Genomic DNA, 18,011 nt, shown 5'->3' with positions numbered 1-18,011 from the left:
GGGGACTACACTTCCCAGCGGGCCTTGCGCTCAAGCAAAGTCCACTTCCGGCGCGTTCCGGCCGAACTGTCTGAGGGTCGGATCCTTCAGGTCCGGGTTCGGCGGGGGTGAGGGCGTGGCTGGCCGGGGCGTGGCGGGCGTGGGTGTTGCCGGGGGTGTGTCCCTGAGCAGCGGTCTTGGGGTGCCTGCAGCCTGGCAAGGAGAGCGTGCGCCCCTCGCGTGACATGCGGGGAGTGGCCAGTATGGGGTCCTGCGAACCTCGGGCCCTCCTGGGGCGCGGCGTGCTCTGCACAAAGCCCTGGCCTGGTGGAGGTCCGGCGGGGACTACAGCTGCTCGTGGGCGTCCCGCCCGGGGAAGGCCGCGCTCCAGGAACAGCCTGGCCTCCCAGGGCAGGCAAGGAGCAGTGACCTCGGGGCCTGCGCACAAAGGTAAGTGTCATGTGTCCGGGCTGAGTGGACCAAGATGAATCTATTCTGGGTGTGAAGGAAGCTTAAGGTTCGAGGGTTCTCGAGGCCCTGGTGTTGGAGATGGTGTCTCTGTGTTCTTGATTGTGATGGTTAAATAAGAATCAGTCCTTGAAAGCTCAACTTGAATCAGAGCAGTCAGGCAGAGGTACTGGAGGGACATTGACATCTCCAGGGTCAACTTAGTTTAGACTTGTCTCCACGTCCATGCTTCAAGAAATGAAACTCTCAGTGGGACAAGAGATGGCTTAGCCGTTGTGAGTACTTGTTTGGTTCCTAGTATCCACATGGTGGTTCACAACCATCCCTAACTCCAGTTACAGGGGCTATAACATTCTCCTCTGAACTTTATGGGCATCAGGCACATACGTGGTGCACATGTATTCATGCAAGCAAGACAAAAAAGAGAAGAGAGACAATCCCACTCCACATCCCACCCTCTCCTTACTCCCGCACAGTGTAATAGGGGGATTTCATCTCTCTTTTAAAAACTGTCCTGCTCTGCTCATGCAGGGTGTAGTCTTGTGTAGACTTGGTATCTAGTCCTTCCTTTCCCCCAGCTCTGCTTTCCAGAGATACCAACTTCCTCCAGGAGATAAACCGCAAAGAGGAAGCTGCCCCTACAGGGACTAAACTTAAAGCCAAGTCTCAGGTGAGTCACGTTTCCTCTCTGCTTCCTGAAATAGTCTTGCTTTCACAACACTTAGTGTTGTTTATTTTCTCTGAAAATTTTTCAGTTAAAGAGACCTGTTCTGGTTGCTGCTTCTTCCTATTCTGGTGAGTGATGGGCTATAGGGATAGCTTCAAACTGATTCTCCTTCCTTTTCATCCCAGCTATTCTTTCTTGGTTGAGGAAATGACTCATCCCCTTCATTGTTCCATTTATTTCAGAAGGATTTTTGTTTGTTTGTTTTGATTTGGATAAGGTCTATCTACATAGCCCTGGCTGCCCTGGAACTCACTATGTAGACTATACAGACCAGGCTGGCCTTGAACTCACAGAGCTCTGCCTGCCTCTTACAAGTGCTGGGATTAGAGGGGTTTACCACCATATCCTACTTCAGAAGGATTCCTGTGTTCAGAACTGTAGCAGTCCTACCTGGTTTCTATGATGCTCACAAGGGAGGAGAAATATATAGTGGCTGGGGCTTGTTTAGTGGGTTGAGGAGAAGGCTCAATGAGTAAGAGCACTTGCTCTTGAAGCAGATGGACCTGAGTTTGAATACCCAGTACCTGTGTAAGACGGCAGGTTTGTTCCTATAGACTGGAATTTCCAGGCAGAGGCAGATCCATTTATAGAGCTCTCTGGCTAGTCAGCTTAGCCAAAAAGGTTAACTTCTAATTCAGTGAGAAAACCTGTCTCAAAGCAATAAAGAAAGAGCTCAGCATGCTGGTTATGGCAGGGACACACATATACAGCACACCTGCGCGCGCGCGCATATACACACACACACACACACATGCGCGCGCGCACACACGCACACGCACACGCGCACGCGCACACGCCACATGCACATACACACACACCACAGTTTTTGGTTGTGAACCTAGCCTTTAACGGTTGAGCCATCTTTCCAGCCCCACCCACAGTTTTTGACTGGGCTGGTAGTATAGCTCAGAGGTAAACTACTTGCTTCCAAGCCAGACAACCTGAGTTTGATCCCCAGGAGCCACAGGAAGGAGGAAGAGAACCTGAAAAGTTTTCTTCTGACATTCACATATGCACTTGTAGACCCATTCAGACACACACACACATAAATGTAATGAGATTTTTGAAACTGATTTTAAGTTTAAAGAACATTTCTTGATCTCTAGGAGCTTACAACAGAAAAGTTCACAGAAAGTCAAGGTAGCATGTAAGAGTCCAGATTCCCTACCTTGGGTCTGGTACCCCTTTCTCTCATTTCTTTAATTTTGAGACAGGGTCTCACTATATAGTCTTGGCTAACCAGGAGCTCACTATGTGGACAGTTTTGAAATCATGGAGATCTTCTTGCCTCTGTCTTCCTAATGCTAGGATTAACCTTATTGCTTACTGTTGATCTCATGACTGTGTTTCTGTGATATATGCTTCTACTCCTTTCTCTTCTGAATGCCAGATAGTTCACCACAGGTCAGCTCTTGCTCAAAACTCTCCAAGGTGTCTTTGAAGAAAGGGCCCATCCCGAAAGTGACAGAGCAGATAGATGACTGAGACGTGGTTTCTCACTACCTCTGACTTCTGCCTGTCATCTTCATTCTCTTTGTGTCTGGAAAATTGCCTTCACATTTCATGATCAGAGCCTTTAAAATCTCAAATATTGGGGCTGGAGAGATAGGTCTGTGGTTAAGAGTACTTACTGCTGTATCAGAGGGCCAGAGTATGGATCTCAACATGGAAATCAGGCAGCTTTGGGATCTGATGCCTACTTCTAGCCTCTGCAGGCACAGGTGCATGGGTACACACACACACACACACACACACACACACACACACACACACACACATACACACACACTCACACCTACCCCACACACTCACACACACACACTCACACCTACCCCACACACTCACACACACACACACACACACTCACACTTACCCCCCCGCCCCACACACACATGAAGGAGAGAAAATGAATGTAAAAAAATCAAAAGGGAGGAAGGATGGCATGGCAAGGTGTGCGGTCATGGGCTGTTGCCTCAGGCACTAAGGATGCTGTGATGAGTAGGACCAGCAGCACTGAGCCTAGGGGTTTGAGATAAGCCAGGCATCAGAGTGAGATTTTTTTTTTCAAGAAGGAAAAGTCAAAACAAATTCTTGCCAGCTATGAGAAGACACCCTACTGCTTTTCTTTCCCTCGGGAGTCATGCAATTCTCTTCTCTTTGATGGTGACAAAGTAGCAACAATTGCTAGAGAAATAGACACAAGCACTATAGGACTCAGGCATAAGGAGACACTGAACATATTTGTCCCATTGACCCACTTAGAAAAGTGATTTAAAAAAAAAAAACACCTTTAGGATGAGTTTTGTAACCTGAAGATTTTCCCTTTTTAAAAAATTTTGTTTAAAAACTATAAAATCATTCTATTGTGGTTCCACTTAACATGTAAACTGTATTACTGCACACAGAATGTGGCTTTTCATATTACCCCCAAAATTAGGCACCATCTTCTCATTCTCTTATTTTTGTAAAAACACAGATTTCTAAAAATACAAATATGACTTGGTTTGGTTACTAAAGCAAATCTGAAAAGTATTAGAAGATCTGAAGGGGAAAATAATAAGTACAAGATTGATTTTCCAGAATCATGAACTTGGGACTCTAGGACTGGGCGCTGTAGACAGCCTCTGGGAGACTGTGTGAAAATACAAAACATAAAACAAAAGGTCAGCAGTGGTCTGAGACCAGGATTTTCCTTGCTTTCTTTGTTTATTTTGAAAGAGAGTATCTTTACTTACTCTTTGTCAGTTCTTGGTGTGCAATCAATGTACCTTGAAGATAGCCTCCTTACCCCCAGCCCCACCCCCGTCCCCCAACTTCACGTCATTTCCACTGTATCCAGTTAGTGCCGTCTGCTAGAGTGCTGCTGCTCTTGTTGGCACTCAGTTCTGTTCTTTGTAACAGGACACTGGCAGGCAGGATGGTGAGAGCCAAGAAGCATTTGTTTTAGGCTAGATGGCTCAGACAGGCATGGTAGGCTGTGCTTTGCTCAGGCTCACAGAGCAATTCTCAGCTCTCCAAGTGTTGTCAGCATCAGCTCTTTTCAGTCTCCAGCTAAGGAAATTTCTCTATCAGGGGTTTACTAACATTGGACTAGGAGATGGCTAAGTAGGTAAAGTGTTTGCTAGGTAAGTACAAGGCCCTGAGTTCATTCCAACACACACACACACACACACACACACACACACACACACACACACTCCTACCCCCCTCACACACACACTCACATACTCACACCAACTCACACTCACACACATTCACACACACACACTCACACCCACTCCTACCCCCTCACACACACACACTCACACTCACACCAACTCACACTCACACACTCACACCCACTCCTACCCCCCCTCACACACACTCACATACTCACACCAACTCACACTCACACACATTCACACACACACACACTCACACACACTCCTACTCCCCTCACACACACACCAACATACTCACACCAACTCACACTCACACACATTCACACACACACTCACACCCACTCCTACCCCCTCACACACACACTCACATACTCACACCAACTCACACTCACACACATTCTCTCTCACTCACTCACTCACTCACTCACTCACTCACTCACTCAAAGATAACCACTTAAGAGCCATTTGGTCCTGTTTTTCCAAGATTGAGTAAGGTGCCTTTAGGTTAAAGTTACGGTGGTGTCTTATTCACAGACTGACATTCTGTGGGAACTTTGCTTTGTAGTGTATAGACCTTCCAGTAGAAGAGCTCAGGTGTTGGTCAGTGCTGCGATTTTTATTATATTTATTAGGTTTGGTGTCATCAGGTTTGGTACAGTGAGAGATACTCAGATTGGAAGGCTGAAAAGATTGGCTTATCTATCTTTCTTCCTGGTCTTTTGTTTTGAGACAGGATCTTGTGTGCGTGCGTGCGTGCGTGCATGCGTGTGTGACTGTGAGTCACATTAGCCTCAAACTTGAAATCCTTCTGTTTCTGCTCTCGAGTACTGGGATTTCAGGCCTGCGCCTCCATGGCAGCACCTGAATGCATTCTGTTTATTTAAAAACTGATAGTGGTTTTCATTCTTGCTGCACACTCACATTTTAAAACGGTTGCTCTTGTTTTCTTCTTAATGAGCCTCCAGTGAAAGTGACAGGCAGTAGCATCCCTCAGGCCCTGCTGAGGGATGACCTGTCCTGGATTCTTTCCCGGTCCTTGGTCTTGTGACATGTGTCACAAGATCGAGACAGACTCTAAGAACCTGGAGTGCCCAGGACAACTCAGCTTTCATTCTGTATTGTTAGAAATTGATGACTTTTTTTTTATGTGATTACATGCCTGTACTGATTTGTTTTATGTCAACTTAACACAAGCTATAGTCATCTGAGAGAAGGGAACCTCAGGAAAATGTCTCCATTGATCAGGTTGTTTGCAAGCCTGTAGGACATTTTTCTAACCTACTGATCAATGGGGCCCAGTTCATCATGGGTGGGGTCACCCCTGGGCAGGCGGTCCTGGGTTCTATAAGAAAAGTGAGTAAGCCATGAGGAGCAAGCCAGTAAGCAGTACCTCTCCATGGCCTCTGCTTCACCTCCTGACTCTGGTTTCCTGTCCTGCTTGAATTCCTGTCTGACTTCCTCCAATTATGGACTACAGTGTGGAAGTGTAAGCTGAATAAACCCTTTCCTCCCAACTTGTCATGGTGTTTCATCATAGCAGTAGTGACCTTAACTAAGACACTCTCCACATGCATTTCCCTCCTAAAGGACTAGGATGGGGACTTGAACACAGGGTGGGAGGACACAGTTTATTTTTAGAACCCCCTGGTGACCTGTGATCATGGGCACTGGCTGAGCAACAGTACATTTTTGTCATTTCAGGGCTTGGTGACATTTGGGGATGTGGCTGTAGTTTTCTCCCAGGAGGAGTGGGAATGGCTCACCTCTGAGCAGAGGAGTCTGTACTGGAAGGTGATGCTGGACAACTACAGGAACCTGGCATCCCTGGGTGAGGGAATCCCCACTCCTGCCCTACTTTTTCCTCATCCATGCCTGAGGTAGTAGAATCTTCCATTTATTCTTCCACGGTCCCTGCAGGGCCCACTTTTGTCAAGCCAAGGGGACTGCATTCCAAGTCAAGACCCCCAGCATGACCACATCTTTGTTTTCTTTTTTTCCTGTTTTTCTTATGGATCTAGGACTTTGTGCTTCTAAACCAGATATGATTGCCTTGCTGGAACAAGGTACGGACCCCTGGATGATGGGAAGAGGCCGGTGCACAGGTGAGTGTGAGGAAGTGGACAGAGTGGCTGCTGCTGGCCCAGCTTATTCCCTCAGACTTAGAATTGCTCCATTCTCTCTCTGCTCTGCAGCATGGCCTCAGGCCCTCTGTAGACAATTTACTTTTCTCCGCATGCCTTCTTTGCCTCCCACTCTTATAGAATCATCTTTGTTATCTATCTATCTATCTATCTATCTATCTATCTATCTATCTATCTATCTATCTACGATGTGTCTGTATGACTTAGTTTTGTGTATGTGGGTGCTTTACCTGTGCATGTGTCTGGGCACGGCAGCACATGCATGCCTGGTGCCTGCAAAGGGTAGAAGAGGACAGTAGATCTTCTGGAATTGGAGTTACAGTTGTGAGCCGCCATTCAGGTGTTGGGAATCGAGCTCAGGCCATCTGGAAGAGCAGCAAGCCATCTCTCTAGCCTTTCTTTTTTATTTTTAAGAATTATCTTAGACACAGCCAGAATACAGCAAATACAGAGGCGAATGCCAGCAGCAAACCACTGAACTGAGAATAGGTCCCCTATTGAAGGAATCAGAGAAAGAACTGGAAGAGCTTGAAGGGGCTCGAGACCCCAAAATTACAACAATGCCAAGCAACCAGAGCTTCCAGGGACTAAGCCACTACCTAAAGACTATACATGGACTGACCCTGGACTCTGACCCCATAGGTAGCAATGAATATCCTAGTAAGAGCACCAGTGGAAGGGGAAGCCCTGGGTCCTGCTAAGACTGAACCCCCAGTGAACTAGTCTATGGGGGGAGGGCGGCAATGGGGGAGGGTTGGGAGGGGAACACCCATAAGGAAGGGGAGGGGGGAGGGGGATGTTTGCCCGGAAACCGGGAAAGGGAATAACACTCGAAATGTATATAAGAAATACTCAAGTTAATAAAAAAAAAAAAAAAAAAAGAATTATCTTGCGCGTGTGGGTATTTTGCGGGCATGCATGTCTGTGCACCACGTGCGCACACCCTGTCCCCACACAACACATACTCTGAGCTGTTTGCTTTGTTAATATCTTTTAGACTTGAAGGCTGTGCAGGAGACCAAGGAGCTCCCTCCAAAGGACTTAAGTGAAGAAACATCCCAGGCAGTGCTAAGAAGACGGCTCCTGCACCGTAGACCCATGTGCTACATGTCAGGGGCATCCTGGGGTGGAGATGCTGTGTTCAAGGCACAGAGGGTGAGTTGGTATGTGTTTATGTGTGTGTACCTGGGTGTGTTTAGGTTTAGGTGAATATACCCGTGTGTATTTATACATATGCTACAAGTCAGAGGCTAATGTTTGAGACACAGAGGGTAAGTTGGGGGTAAACTTCAGGCAGCATTTATGACTCCTTGGAGAGTAGAGAAATTTCCACTTGAATACAACCTCTCCACAAGAGATGGAAGAGGAGAGAGTTATGGCAGTACCTCTATGGCAGTCCCTCGAATCATAGAGCAAGAGTGTGGGGGTGGGATGAGTCACAAACACGCTGTTCATGTGTCTGATGTGATTTAGAGTGAATGTCTGAAAACTGTGAGCAGGATCTCGGTAGTCCCTCCTATTCCTCTCTGCTGGGAGAATTCCTTCCCTGAGAAGATGAGGACATCTACCCCTCCTCATAAGGACCTAATGACCAAACGTCTTAGTTAGGTTTCTGTCGCTGTGATAGACTATCATGACCAAAAGCAACCTGGGGACAAAGGTTTTATTTCATATAATGGCTCGTAGACCGTTGTCCAGAGAAGTCAGGGTGGAAACTCAAACAAGTCAAGGAACCTAGAGGCAGGGGCTGATGCAGAGGCCATAGAGGAGTGCTGCTTACTGGCTGGCTTCCCGTGGCTTGTTCAGCCTGTCTTTTTACATCTGGACCACAGGTCTAGTGTGACACCAGTTACAGTGGGCTGGGCCTTCCCATATCAGTCACTAATTAAGAAGATACCCTACAGGCTTGCCTGTAGGCCTTTCCGGTAGGATTATTTCCTCAACTGAGGTTCTCTCTTCTCGAATGACTCTAGCCTGTACCAACTTGACAGAAAACTAGCCAACACACCAATGTATGGTTCCACCAAAGTTCCTCCAGGGGAACTAATGCACTTACTGGTTTTAACTCCAGAGCATAGGTCAGGAGATTCTGGGAGAAGTGTGGGTGACCCCAAAGTGGCTGTACCAGAAAGTCTTCACCCATTATGACGGTGGCTCTTACACACTGGCAGACGTAGAATTCACTTTTAACCAACCTCTCCAGCCTGTATACTTCCTGACACCATGTGCAGTTAGGGCTGCTGTCTGGGATGGGGGCTGGAATCTCAAGTAAGTCCTGCGACTCTCCCCTACCTGTCTATGAGAGTGTCACCAGCCCACAGGTTTCTCTGCTGGTCTCATGCAAGCAGACAGCTGATCTGATGAAGATAGCAGAGAGTTTTCCCAAAGGACCCCACTCTGTGACATCCCCCAACCCCCACATACAAAATAAGGCCATTCCCAATCTAACCTCAATTGCTTAGCACCCAGTAACACGGACTTCCACTTCCAGTGGATGGACACATTCCACCATACTCTGGCCACCCATTTCACACATATGTTCATACCGTTTCAGGGCTCAAAGACCAACTCGGATATGGCTAGAGATAGTCCTCCAGAGCTTGTGTCAGCTCAGAAGAATTTCCGTAAGAATGCGACATGGGAGAACTGTGATGACCTGGGGCTCTTAGGTAAGGCCTGCTCCCTCCCAGGTCTGAGCCTTACCTTCAGGAGCCCTTACTTCCTGCCTGTGGAGATTAGATCCCCGGAGCTGCAGTTACAGGTGATTGTGCACTGCCTGATATGAGCTCTGAGAACCAAACTCGGATCCTCTTCAGGAGAAGTCTGTCTTTGAGGGATCCTTCTCCCTCGTTCTAGTTCTTCTTGCAGTAACAGTTGTTTTCAGTCAGAATCAGGAAGCTGCTTACTCAGTTTCACAGTGACTAGAGAATAAGCAGACACTGTCGTTTTTAGGTGTTTCTGAAACGCATTTTATCTCTTTATTGGGGCAAGAGAAGGAGCCCTCAGGTACAGAGACAGCTAGCACCAACTTGTTCTCAGGTGAGTATGCAGATGGCGTGGTGATGTCACTGTAGCTCTGATCAGGATGGGAATCCTCACCATCACACACTTACCAGGTCTCATAATCCTAGAGAGAATCACAATCTTAGACTTCAGAGTGACTCCATTTCCTTTCTGCCTTCTTTTAACAGCTCATTTCCCTGTAGTTTTCTTTTTATTCTTACCCCTTGGTGCTTGTCATCCTCTCAGTTTCTTGAGCATCTTTAAATGTTAAGTTACCTGTTGGTTTCATTTTGCATACTTGCTGGGCATCAGCAGAGGACTGGAGAAAGGAAAAACTGCGTCTGTCTGTCTGTCTGTCTGTCTGTCTGTCTGTGTGTATGTGTCTGTCTGTCTGTGTGTGTGTGTGTGTGTGTGTGTGTGTGTGTGTGTGAGAGAGAGAGAGAGAGAGAGAGAGAGAGAGAGAGAGAGACAAGTGTCAAGTTCAGGTATTGCAGGGAAACAAAGGTGTTATTCTTAGTGGCTCCTTTATGCCAGCAGGATAGGGCAGACAGAGGATATATTGCAAGGAGACAGAGCAGATCTCTTCCTCTTGATGCATAATAAAGGAGATGTGTTTTCTTGGTCTGTTTCAGGCCAGCAGTCTGTACAGGAAGCCCAGGATTCACTTCCAAGGCAGGACTCACATGCTGGAAGGGTAACAGGCAGCACTTGGAGCACTGAACGTGCGTGCTCCGCCTTCAGAGGAGATCGGGATTCTGAGTGTGTGTTTGAAAGGAATGGGCAGGACACAGCATTTGAGAGCCAGAACAGAGCCTTCTCAGAGGGGAGAGATGGCGTGTGTCTCAACTCTGGAAGATGGTTTCATTTGAACAGTTCGGAAGAGAGAAGTCATAATTGTGACTCAGGTAAAACTTCCCTCCCAAATCCAACAGTCATAAAAGAAACCAGAATCTATTCAGGAAAAAAACTTTTCAAATGTAATGAATGTAAGAAAACTTTCACCCAGAGCTCATCCCTTACTGTTCACCAGAGAATCCATACTGGAGAGAAGCCCTATAAATGCAATGAGTGTGGGAAGGCCTTCAGTGATGGTTCCTCCTTCGCACGACACCAGAGGTGCCATACAGGCAAGAAGCCGTATGAGTGCCTGGAGTGTGGCAAAGCTTTCATTCAGAACACCTCGCTAGTCCGTCACTGGAGGTACTATCACACTGGGGAGAAACCCTTCGACTGCATCGACTGTGGGAAAGCCTTCAGTGACCACATAGGACTCAATCAACACAGGCGGATTCACACCGGAGAAAAGCCGTACACGTGTGACGTGTGCCACAAGTCCTTTAGGTATGGCTCATCCCTCACTGTGCACCAAAGGATTCATACTGGAGAGAAACCGTACGAGTGTGAGATTTGCAGAAAAGCCTTCAGCCACCACGCGTCCCTCACTCAGCATCAGAGAGTGCATTCTGGAGAAAAGCCTTTTAAATGTAAAGAGTGTGGGAAAGCGTTTAGGCAGAATATACATCTTGCTAGTCATTTGAGGATCCATACCGGGGAGAAGCCCTTTGAGTGTGGGGATTGTGGGAAGTCTTTCAGCATCAGTTCTCAGCTTGCCACGCATCAGAGAATTCATACAGGAGAGAAGCCTTATGAATGTAAGGTTTGTAATAAAGCATTTACTCAGAAGGCTCACCTTGCACAACATCAGAAGACTCATACCGGGGAGAAGCCATACGAGTGTAAGGAATGTGGCAAGGCCTTCAGCCAGACCACTCACCTCATTCAACATCAGAGGGTTCATACCGGAGAGAAGCCCTATAAATGCCTAGAATGTGGGAAGGCGTTTGGTGACAACTCATCTTGTACTCAACATCAGAGACTTCACACTGGCCAGAGACCTTATGAGTGTGTGGAATGTGGGAAGGCATTCAAGACCAAGTCGTCCCTTATCTGTCATCGTAGATGTCACACAGGAGAGAAACCTTACGAGTGCAGTGCATGTGGCAAAGCCTTTAGCCATCGTCAGTCCCTTAGTGTACATCAGAGAATTCATTCTGGGAAGAAGCCGTATGAATGTAAGGAGTGTAGGAAAACCTTCATTCAGATTGGACACCTCAACCAACACAAGAGAGTCCATGCCGGAGAGAGAACGTATAACTGCAGGAAGGGCAGGAGGGCCTTCAGGCAGATTGCACGTTTTGCCCACCATCAGCGGATTCATTCTGGAGAGTTACCAGCTCACCCTACTTTGCCTTCCACATCGAATCCTGTGGATCTCTTCTCCAAGTTCGTCTGGAATCCATCCTCACTGTCATCGTCATAGTCTTAAAACCTCACTATTTCCACCACAACGCATCTCACTGCCCCTTTGTTCATTTTTGTTGCTTATAAGCCCTTTATGTTACAACCATGTTGGGTTATTTTTGGAGTGTAAATGTAATTAATTTGATCACATAAAACTTATATTCACTGGTTAAAGCCTATCTTAGCACAGTGCCTGATCCATACCAAGTATTCAGCAAACTTGGGTCTTTTGAAATTTATTTTTGAAAATGGAAAATTTTTGTAATCAGCTCTGATAGAAACAATGCAATAGAACAAGATTAGGAGAAACCAGAGTTTAGAACAGGAAAGAAGTTCTCTAGGTTGGTAATGAGATTGGCTTCTTTTCCTTGAAAACTTGGTTCTAAGCCAGGGGTATGGTGGGCTTACCTGCAATGCTAGAGTTCATGAATTCAAGGCCGATCCTGCAACTTAGCGAGACCCTATCCAAATAAAAATGAAACAGCTGGTCCTACAGTGCTGAGTGGTATTGTGGCTGTGGATTTGAACTATGTGAATGTAAGGTAAGGACAGTGAGTGAGGAAGTTCTCCTGTACACTTGGCAATATCCTTAAGGACAGACAGCATAAGTGTATGTAGGCTACTTGGAACAAATGAATCAAAATAATTGGAAAATACAAGATTTTATATTCATGAAGTTAAAACTACCAACAAATAAGAAAGAAAATCGAAGGGTTTGATCTATTTAAAAGTCACTGCTTTGTGAATGCATTCTTGGTATACTTGCAAAGGAGTATGAGCTCTGGGGTAAACCGATCTACAGTAGAGGCAGCAAACCGACTTACAGTCAGAGCTTCACCGACTCTTTTCATAGGGCCCATAATCTAAATTCCTGAAAATACCTTTATGTAGCTTTAAATTGGACAAATATTTTCAACATGATAATTATGTGAAGTTTACATTTCACTGTCTGAAGGTGAAGCATTGGCATGAAGACACATACTCACTTACATACTTTTTGTGGTGCTTCTGTCTACAAACGGGAAATTGTTCTGTGGTGAAGACCATTTGATTCAGAGAGGAAAAAAAGACGATACCTGAATCTTTATGGAAAATGCCTGCTGAACTGTGCAAAAACAGTTTGTTCTGTTTTTGAAAATAGAGTTTTACTGAGCCACACCCAGTCATTGGTTTACCCATGGTCTTTGGCTGTTTGCTTACAGTGTCAGGATTGAGTCGCTACACTGGGGACTGTCTGGCCCTATAGAGACACAGACAGAGCTAAAGAATGGAGGAGAATGGACAGAGCTTTCTAACCCCACAGCAGTAATAAGCCCTGACGGAAACCAAACCAAACCAAACAAGCCAAGCAACCAACAACAAAGCCCAAGAATAGGCCAGTGCGGTGGCTCAGCCGGTAAAGGCTCTCTTGCCATCTGATGACCTGAGGTGGATGCTCGTAGCTCTAGTGGTAGAAGGAGAAATCTCACTAGGAGAGTCCTCCAACCTTCACACAAGCGCTATCACATGCGTACCCCAAGCACATACAACACATATTTAAAATACAACTTATAAAGCAATTTATAAAGAGGTAAAATTATTAAATGAAATAAAAGCCTATAATAGAGAAATATATGTAGAAGAAGTATTATTAAAATGTTTATAAATTATCTTTTCAAAACGGTCTCATAAAGGTATGTGGACAACTTCAGGAAATAATTAGGCAAAATCATAAAGATTATTTTTTTAGAAAGATCTGTTTATTTATTTGTTGATTGATTTATTTATTTTGAGGCAGAGTCTTTCTTTTTAGCCTTGGCTATCTTGGAACTTGCTATATAGACTAGGCTATCTCTGAGTTCACAGAAATCTGTCTGCCTCTGCCTCCCAAGTACTGGGATTAAAGGCATGTACCACCAGGCTTGGCTGTTTATTTATTTATTTATATATGTGGTGTGTGTGTGTGTGTGTACACCACGTGTGTTTGTGTACCCACAGAAGCCAGAAGAGAGCACTGGATCCTCAAGAGAACAATTCAGAACAGGAATTTTAAAAAAATATGCCAATCCAATCCAAAGATATTTAATACATGCTGAGGAATGACAGGAGGAAAATACTGTCTCATTTTATGTTAAGAGCAGCAAGCTTTGTATCTGTAGTATAGATGCTGCAACTCATAGCATTCAAGTCTCAGTCAAGGTGGTCCAGGGAGCCTTTGTTGGCACTGTGTGGCGTAGCAACATCCACACAGCGAAGTACACAAGTTACACAGCCAAGGCTGCAGCGGAGCTGTAATGCAAAATTGGAGATTGCTACCAGAAAAGCCTCAGGCTCATTACGTGTTGAAATCTGAATTTTTAGTTGTACATTCAGGAGCTTATTGTTTGCATTTTTTCAGTGTTTATATTCAGTGAGGCAGCTTAAGAAGCTGTAATTTAGAGTTCACTGGGGCTTATGGTATATGGATTGTTGGGGACACACTTGACTCTGTCTGTGCCTTTAGGGGCTGGAGAAATCAGCTCCCATAGTTGCACACTCGGGGTATGCCTTGAGTGTTCAAAACAACCCATGCTTACATAAAGGTAGTCTAATTTGAGTTTTTTGACTGATGATTCTTTTGCTTAAAGTAGCCAGGCAGCAAGAGAGGGAGAGGGGAGAGACTGAAGCTGCCATCTGGAAGCTTGAACCACTCCACCAAACATGTTTGCCTAGTAACAAGAAATGAAGAACACTAGAGGTGCTGCTATGAATTTTAACAACCTTACATTAATAGTTGTAATGGCTTTTGTTTGTATGTTTGTTTATTTTTGAGACAGGAGCTCTACATAGCCCTAGCTGTCCTGGAACTCACTATGTAGGCCAGGCTTGGCTCAAACTCAGAGATCAGCCTGTCCAATTTATCTCCTGAGTACTGGGTTTAAAGGTTTGTGCCACCATGGCCAGCGAGTAGTGACTTTAAGAGTATGCTTTAAGGGGTTGGGGATTTAGCTCAGTGGTAGAGCACTTGCCTAGGAAGCGCAAGGCCCTGGGTTCGGTCCCCAGCTCTGAAAAAAAGAACCAAAAAAAAAAAAAAAAAAAAAAAAGAGTATGCTTTAATTACACCGAACATCTGCCTTATCTGTTCCGAAGCTCCTATGTGTCAAACACTCTTTTGTCATTGAACATAAAGTCCTGAATAGGGTGAAGATGTGTAGTCTTGGAATGTTCAGCCTTGTAGACGCAGGTAGACACGGGGTTAAGGTGGGTTATGTCAGGAAGCTAAAGCATGTAATTGGTTACACATTGAAATCACAAGTACACAAATCAAAATCAAATATTTTTATCCTATCTTTTTCTGTGTCCCTGATGCTTTCTAAATCTCACTCGCTGCTCTCAGCTATTTTCCACTGCAGAAGCCACAGATGCCTCCTTGGCTTTAAAGCTTCTCATTTTAGTTATATCCAGTCCTCATCTTCCCAAGCTGATAGTCACCCCTGAGCCGGTGCTCTACGGTCCGCCTGAACTTCTGGATCCAGACACGAGGCCGAGAGGTTTCTAATGACTGTATTCTAAAACGGAGGACATCAACTAGGGAAAAGAGCCGCGACCAATTGACCTACTGGAAAGGCTTCTTGTCATTCTCTTGTGAAAATCTTGATCTAGACTCACCTAGCGAGGACTACATATCCCAAGTGCCATTGCGAGGGGCAACTCACCCACCTCCGGTATAAACCGGAAATCACTGACGCTTCAGCCCAGTCTTGGTGGAAATGGGCTGGAAATTGGATAGGTCTGGGAAAACTTCCAGGAGCGATGTCTTGATCCGCGCAAGTGTGGTCTGGCATCCGTGGTACTGACACATGTGTTCTGTGTGAATGTGGGCATGTGGGACTGACTGGAAGGAGACGGCGGGAAAGTGTGAAACGGGATGCGTGGTGGGCGGGGTATGTGTCTCCTGGCTTGCTTTTAAGTTCCAGCAGGGACTACTGTGTGTACTGGAATGAGTGAAACACTGATACGTGGTTGAGGCGATACCCTTTCACCTTCAGATACGTGGTCTCAGGTGGCAAACTCACGAATCTAGAGATAGTGTGCAGGCAGTTTAAGTATTTCTTGCTTGACCTTTCTGGAGGAGACAGAGCTCAGGACTCCTCTAAAAGTAATTTTTACTTAGGTAAAAATGAGAGATAGTTTGGGTCTGGCTAAAAAAGTGAGAAGTTGAGATTTGAGAAAGATGTTATTTGGAGTGCCAAGTGTTAGAGGGTGTCTGTCGGTGGTCTCTAATGCTGGTAAACTCCAGTCTAAAGATTTGGAAGGTCACTTTGGTTTATACTGTGGAGCCAAATTCAGGAAGGTACCTTGACTTGCTCAGAATTATTTAACCAGACTCTGCTACATTCTTTCAGGGTGCTGTACTGCTGTTCTAGGACACCGATACCGGCTTTTAGTTTTTCACTTGTCAACTCCTTGTCCTGTCATGGGAGACTAAGACTTGGATTGGAGAGGATACTCACAGCTTTATTTAGAAATGTCAAGGGATTTCCAAGCTTTTATTCCGTGCAAGAATTTATTCACTTTTCCCAAGGTTACTTGCTTCCTTTCTCTCACTGCCCACCCTAGTAACAAAGAGGGAGGGGCAAGAATTGTTCATAGTCCTCTGAGCCACTTAACTGTTCCATTCATTCCAGCCCACTATGCTTGCTTCCCTGGACAGAGTTACAACAGCTAGTGTTTATTGAGTGCTTATTATGTGGCAGACACAGACTGGGTCTCCTGGTAATTCTAAGACCTTTGGGGAAGAGAGTATTAATAAAAGAGTGTGAAGTAGAAACTACTTAGTCACTCTTTTTTTTTTTTTTTTTGATGTGGACCTCTTTCTTTTTAATAGATAAAGACTCTGAAGCACAAAGGGGGCAAGTAATCACCAGGAGGTGAAAGGCAGGATTAAGAATCAGCAAATGATGACTCCAGTGTCCCCCCACTTTTCTTGCTGTCATGAAATCTCCTCAGGGCCTGTATAAGGTAGGTATTTTTTAATACCCTTTGACAGCTGTTCCAGATGGTTAAGTAACATCAAGAGTTCAGACTTCAAACTTCACTCCATGAGTTTTTGTCTTTTATGACTGTAATGGTTTGTATATGCTCGGCTCAGGGAGTGGCACTATTAGAAGGTGTGGCCCTGTTGGAGTAGATGTGTCACTGAGGTTGTGGGCTTTAAGACCCTCATCCTAGATGCCCGGAGGTCAGTATTCTGCTAGCAGCCTTCAGATGAAGATGTAGAACTCTCAGCTCCTCTTGCACCATGCCTGCCTGGATGCTGCTATGTTCCTGCCTTGATGATGATGGACTGAACCTCTGAGCCTGTAAGCAGCCCCAATTAAACGTCCTTATAAGAGTTGCCTTGGTCATGGTGTCTGTTCACAGCAGTAAAACCCTCACTAAGACAATGACTCTTAGTTCTTAGGCTAAATGGAGAACTCTAATATATTCTTCATAAGACTTTCATAAAGATTAAATGAGCTCACACATCCTGGGTGCAGGGACTGCCACATATGAGTTCACTTAAGAGTTCATTTTATTATACTAATCTTTTGAGAAGGTGATGGAATTTGTACTAAAACAGTCAGAATCAGGGGCTGAAGAGACATATCAGCAGTTAAGGGCACTTGCTGCTCTTGCTGAAGACCCAGGCTCAATGCCCAGCACCTACATGGTGACTCACAACCATCTGTAACTTCAGGTCCATGGGATCCTATGCTCTCTTCAGACATCCTCGGTTCTGCATGCATGTGATGCAGATAACACAATTCAGGCACACACACGTGCACACACACACATACACACACAAACACGCATGCGCGCGCACCCCCCCCCACATGCACACATACATTAAAAACTTTAGAATTAATACAGCTGTTCTCCCCCTTTGTAATTAAAGGAACAAGTCAGAGTAGGTAACAAGGGACTTCTTCAAAGCTCATTTGCCATGAAGCAAACTGAAAACTGGGTCTCAGGCAATTCTCTGAAACTCACAAGGGCTATTTGTTGTATTAAAGTTACAGCCTTTGGGGAACACGGCTCATCAAAGCTGGACTAGTTAGTTTCACAGAGAGGTGTATTTTGTAGTGTCTACTTGAATAAAGAGTACTGGGGTCTGGCAGACTTAGCTTGGTGACTATTTCTTCTTACTTACAGGCTGTTTGATTTGTAGAAAAGCTTTCCTAGGGATTTCGTATATAAAATGGTGATGTTATTCCTCTTTTTGAAGATTCT

At 45.4% G+C, this 18,011-nt stretch overlaps 1 protein-coding gene across 12 annotated transcripts; it reads left to right on the top strand.

Moving 5' to 3' along the window:
- The first annotated feature begins 157 nt into the window (after positions 1–157).
- Positions 158–13,680, top strand: Zfp28 (zinc finger protein 28). Of its 12 annotated transcripts, none has more exons than XM_087551672.1 (9): positions 158–429; positions 1,026–1,117; positions 1,203–1,242; positions 6,037–6,163; positions 6,354–6,437; positions 7,474–7,631; positions 9,031–9,145; positions 9,429–9,515; positions 10,112–13,680. In XM_087551672.1, exons 4-9 carry the CDS (start codon positions 6,130–6,132, stop codon positions 11,797–11,799), a joined length of 2,166 nt encoding a protein of 721 aa, XP_087407798.1. In that variant the 5' UTR covers positions 158–429; positions 1,026–1,117; positions 1,203–1,242; positions 6,037–6,129; the 3' UTR covers positions 11,800–13,680. The 12 variants fall into 12 exon arrangements, with proteins under 12 accessions (XP_087407798.1, XP_087407877.1, XP_087407780.1 ...); XM_087551751.1 differs by having other exon boundaries at positions 6,037–6,212; XM_087551654.1 differs by lacking the exon at positions 1,203–1,242.
- The last annotated feature ends 4,331 nt before the right edge of the window (positions 13,681–18,011 follow it).

Source organism: Rattus norvegicus, chromosome 1, assembly GCF_021556685.1.
Source record: "Rattus norvegicus strain SHRSP/BbbUtx chromosome 1, alternate assembly SHRSP_T2T, whole genome shotgun sequence".
Classification (NCBI taxonomy): Eukaryota; Metazoa; Chordata; class Mammalia; order Rodentia; family Muridae; genus Rattus; species Rattus norvegicus.
Note: the sequence above shows the minus strand (reverse complement) of the source record. Positions and strands in the feature narration are given on the sequence as shown.